The 5,347-nt window shown below is 34.4% G+C and overlaps 1 protein-coding gene across 3 annotated transcripts; it reads left to right on the forward strand.

Moving 5' to 3' along the window:
• Nucleotides 1-649: 649 nt before the first annotated feature.
• Nucleotides 650-4,113, forward strand: LOC100164175 (RGM domain family member B). Of its 3 annotated transcripts, none has more exons than XM_016802106.2 (4): nt 650-1,233; nt 2,046-2,162; nt 2,848-3,302; nt 3,371-4,113. In XM_016802106.2, the coding sequence occupies exons 2-4, from the start codon at nt 2,105-2,107 to the stop codon at nt 4,019-4,021; spliced, it is 1,164 nt and encodes a 387-aa protein (XP_016657595.1). In that variant the 5' UTR covers nt 650-1,233; nt 2,046-2,104; the 3' UTR covers nt 4,022-4,113. The 3 variants fall into 3 exon arrangements, with proteins under 3 accessions (XP_016657595.1, XP_008179751.1, XP_001950875.1); XM_008181529.3 differs by having other exon boundaries at nt 650-1,229; XM_001950840.5 differs by having other exon boundaries at nt 650-1,122.
• The last annotated feature ends 1,234 nt before the right edge of the window (nt 4,114-5,347 follow it).

Raw genomic sequence — 5,347 nt, forward strand, 5'->3', positions numbered from 1 at the left:
GGAAAATTTTAAATTAGTGGTTCACGATAAATAAAAATCGGAGTCCTGACCGCCCTGTAGGTACACATCGCATGCCTACTATACACCTACCTACACATAATAATATAATATTAAATATTGTACGTTTCAGGTCGTATATAATAATATTTTATATAGGGGTAAGATGAGAACGCGTATTGTGCCGTACAGACGAAAAGATGAAAAAAAAAACGTATACCTATCAAATATTATTTTATATAGGTACCAAACAATGAATAATAATATTGGTATATACGCTTGTACGTGCGGTGTAATAATACGGAACGGCGGCGGCGGGGCCCGGGCACAGGGGGTTGGCAGCCGCACACAGAAGGAATCCCGCGAGCCGACGACACCAAGTCTGGGACGAAACGCGCGCGCCGCGCCGTGTGTCGTTCACGCACGGCAAAACGACCGCCGCCATACGTACCGTCGTCCACCCGCCCGCGCGCCGTCCCGCACGCCCGCATTCCCAGGTCCGCGTTCCACCATCCGCCCGCCCGAGCGCGTTGACGGCTTTCGCAGCCAAGGCGGCTGCGATGCCCGTTATACACGACCGGTCGCGCCGATTGGTCCGACCGCATTCCCTTCTGCCACCGCCGCCGCCGCCACAGCCGCCGCGCGACCGTATCTCGTTGCCGGCCGCCTCAGTGAGTCTACCGATCGCCGAGACCGCGTTACGACAATAATATAATATAATATATATTTTATTTTTTTTTGACGTTCTCGTTGTTTACACGCACTACGCACGCACACACCTCTGCGCTGATAGCGGCCGACGCTGTTTGCGCGCGACCACCAATCGTTTATATTATTCTATCGTTGTCGTGTACCTCAGTAGTAGTTGTTGTCGGTACCGCGATATTGTGTGCTGCATTCCGCCTGTACACGATAATATTACGTCAATAATCTTCGTCGTCGTCGTCGTCGCCGCCGCCGCCGCCGTCCGTATCATAATAATATTATTAATTTCGCAAGCGCCGCGGCCGTTTACGAATCGATCGGCCTCCGCCGCCGCCGGAATTGATGCTGCCCGTCATCCGAGTGCGATCGTCGCGTCCCCTCTGTCGTCGTCCTACCGTGCACCGCCGTCCACTGTAAATGGTAATGTTCGCGAAACGTCGCAATCGATTTACTATCATCATATTAATACCTATCATTACCTACGTATTACCTATCATTATATTAAATAGATGTGTCAACGTGTGCAAGTAGGTGCATATCAATAATATAATATAATATAATATATCAGGTCATAGACATTAAAATAATAATATTAATATTATGTCTATGTATCAGGTATCTATTTTATATCTATGCCTGTTTTATTAATTGTTGTGCGTATCTCTGTTGTTCGCCCTCGAACGTGCCGATTTATTTTTGTTATTCTCAGATAATAATATTTTGATTTCAAATGGAGATTTAAGGGAATTAGATACCGTGATTTCCTGTCTTCGTCTGACACACGCGTGACATAGGATTTTAGATGTGTTCTCTGCCAAACTCACCAATTGATCCACTGAAGCGATAAGAATTCTGAAAACAGATTTGCATTTGTTGTCAAGTCTACTCGAAATCGACTTTCCCATATTCTTGATTTTGTGATTTCAACTTTTACAAAAATTGAAATATTACAATTTTTTAACTACTCTTCAATATAAAGTTTTTAGGAATTCTGGGGATAAATGATAATATCAAAAATGTTGGAAAGTCGATTTCCAGCAGACTTGACGACAAAATCAAATCTGCTTTCATAATTCTTATCGCTTCATCATATAGAATCCCCTAAATATAATAATATAATTATTACTGTTTTGGTGTCGTATCATATTAATATTGTCCGCATTCGTTTGTATTATCGTCCGACTATGTCGTTGACCTGGCATAGATATGCGTAGTTGCTGACATTACTCTGATGGTCTTTATCGTTCAGTAATCTGTTGTAGTCTATTTACCTACTGTACCTACTATAGTTCACATTAATTAAAATATATTTTCTCAACTAGTCATGTTTTTTGTTTTTACAGCTTCGTAATGAAGACATGGTGACGTAGCTGGTTGTTTGTGTTCAATACACTCCTGGAGAATGCTTGTGTCAAATCTTATTCATCGTGTTTGGATAATATGGGTCACTGTTATTGCAGGTATGAGTTTTGAAAACGTTGACACGTATTATTGTTATTCGTTAGGCGATTAAATGATTAGTATTTTAACTAAACACTGTGTTTAACCTTTAACGTATCACCTTTTACTTATTATTTATCAAGTACCGATAACTTGTTAGTTTTCCTAAGTATGGTCAATTATTAAATTAATATTTCTGTTGAGTCAGTTCAAATTTTGGTTATTTACTTATCAAATCAATAAACTGATAAAAATATTGTGATTCCCCGTGCCAACACAACTGCGAGTATATAAATTAGTATTTGTTTATGTTTACATACACACACGGCGCAGTCGAGTATAATTGTTTACCAGTGATTTGTTTATATTGAATTTTCTTGTGTTTTACATAGAATAGTACCTATAAATTATTTCATGTTAGTCGTAATAATAATATGTAATAATTGGTACTGTTTCATTGACATTCGTATATAAAGAAATTTGAAGCAGATAGATATCTACTTCCTACTTAAAAAACATTAAACAAAATGAACTTGTTAAATTATTCTTGAAAGTTAGTGTAGGTACTAAATACTGGTTTATAAATAAAATTTAAATGAAGCAGATTAGCATACGTATTTCATGTTGTCTATTTTAATTTAATTATCAGTTTTTATGTTTGTTTGTTACATCGAGAACCGAATGAGTAATATAAACTTTTTTCAGTGTGCACCTGTGTTCCGGTACCATGTCCTCAAGATACATGTGCACTGTCTGACGTTAAGGACAATCAATGTAGAGATTTAGATGCATACCTTAAGTGTATGAAATCATTATCGAAAAAATGTCGTGGCGACATTGGGTATCATTCAGCTATTACAGTATCAAATTCAGAGTTCAAAAAGAAATGCATCGGCCATGAAGATTTCTCCAGAAATAATAGTGGTGAAAATTCCCAAATGGTTCCATCAACTCACAATGCTTGCCCAATGCTATTTGATGATAAAAAAGAACACCGGTTTTGTGGCTTGTTTGGCGATCCTCACTTGAGGACATTTGATGGCAAATATCAAACTTGCCGAATTCATGGAGCTTGGCAAGTGATTGACAATCCATTTTTCAGTATCATGGTAACCAATGACGCAGTTTTAAATAGCACAACAGCCACAGCTCCAACTAAGGTATTTAATTCATTTTTTTTTACGTTAATAGAAAAATATATTTAATCATAACTTTTTTGAATTTTTAGTTGACAGTCATGTTAAAAGCACATAAACCTGAGTGTACATCGTACAAATTGTTCGAAGCACAAGGAGATTCTCAGTTGCCGGATAAATTTGTAGATAGTACCACTTCATCTGGACCAGCTTCATCGCCAACTGTTTCTCTTTCCTGGCGCTCCAATGACAACAACAGTGAGACAGTAATCATACGATTATCATATATTTCTACAATTATAACTGTGACACGTGTTGGCAAATATCTGTCCATTTCTGCTAAATTGCCAGACCAGTTAGCGCAAGTATTTGATCAAGACAAGAATGTATTGTGTTCCTCTGGTTGTCCAACTTCTGAACAAATAGATATAAAACAAGTTACAATAAGTGAATTAGATCGCGGATTGACTTTATGTCACAACAGTATTGGACCCACCGGGCACAAACTAACTGATCAGTATTTAGATTGGTGTGTGTTCGATATGATGACTTCTCACGATGAACAGTTCATCAAAGCTTCACATGCAGCGTACTCTGATGTATTGTTTTTCGAACCACGCTCTTTATTTAATAGGACGGTTAGTGTATTTGAGTTTAATCCCGATTCAACGGCCGATGCCAATTGTATATGTAGATTAAACTTATTTATTCTCACTATTATTGCATTGTACAACTTTCTTTGAGTGTTCCTAGTATTGTAGTTTAAGAAGACATCATACCTTAATTTATTGTCTCTACCTTACACACGTCCAACATCACAATATTCTATGTTTAATATTCTCCTCTACAAATGCTACTATACTTGAGTTTAAACTATGCGTGTGTAACTTAAGGCAATAAAACCTGGGATGCCGTCTTTTAAGTATTTAGCATATTTTTTCTGATAATATATTTTTTATTCTTGATAGACAATAGTTTAGTTTTCCTGCCAATATTTATTCAACAAATTGATAAACTTGTTAATCTCAATTCTATAGTAGATTAAAAACCCGATAACTTAATTTATATTGCTATGAATCTACATTCTTATATTTTTACACTTTTTACTGATACTTTTTCATTTATTGACTTTTATTTCAACCAAAAAGTGTAAACAAATGTATTAATGAACAAACACATATGTCCATGATATTTTTTTACTTAAATTATTTTAACATACCTACTAAACAATGTAATTTAGATTTTGGCTATTTTTGATTAAATAAGTTATTTTATATAACTTAATAATATTAGTTTATTGCAACCAGTATATTATCTCTTGAATGTATATACAGTAGTTAATTTTGAAACTTAGAGTTTAATGTGTTGCAATAATATTATCTGGAGTAAAAAATATAATATAATATAATATAATATAATTGCTGTTTTTGGAAATACATTGCTAGCCAATTGTGTATTTGAAAAAACGTTACCATATATTATTGTATAAATCAGTGTAAAAAGAAAACAAATACTATAGGTATCATTAAGTAGATTTTATTTAGTACAGTATGTCTGATCCTAGTCCGAATTTTGTGATTTTATTTATATTATGTAATTTTAAGGATTTTTTTATATGTTAAAATTAATTATGCATAGATATTTTTTTTTATATAAACACAATTTTGTGTGTTAATTTATAATATGAAGTTGAATACAAAGTATTAGTTGGTGATTTGGTTAAGCCAATAGTGTCAATTAATCTTTCATGTTCTCGTATACTTATGTAGTTATGTACATTAATACTGAATATATTATTCTATACTTTTATAAATCTCTATTAAATTTAATAGACATACATATAAATGTATATATTCTTATACATTTTACAATTAGTATCTAACCAAATAAAATATTATTTTTCCAAATACGTTGTGTTTATGAATGTTTCCAATACTATTATTGTGTATTATGCATACAGTATTATTATTATTATGAACCTTTTATATAAAAACATAAATAATACACAAATACTGCCAAATATGTTTAGGTAGTTATTTATTATTTTGTAAGCTATCATTAAGATTTAA

Source organism: Acyrthosiphon pisum, chromosome A1 (genome assembly GCF_005508785.2).
Source record: "Acyrthosiphon pisum isolate AL4f chromosome A1, pea_aphid_22Mar2018_4r6ur, whole genome shotgun sequence".
Classification (NCBI taxonomy): domain Eukaryota; kingdom Metazoa; phylum Arthropoda; class Insecta; order Hemiptera; family Aphididae; genus Acyrthosiphon; species Acyrthosiphon pisum.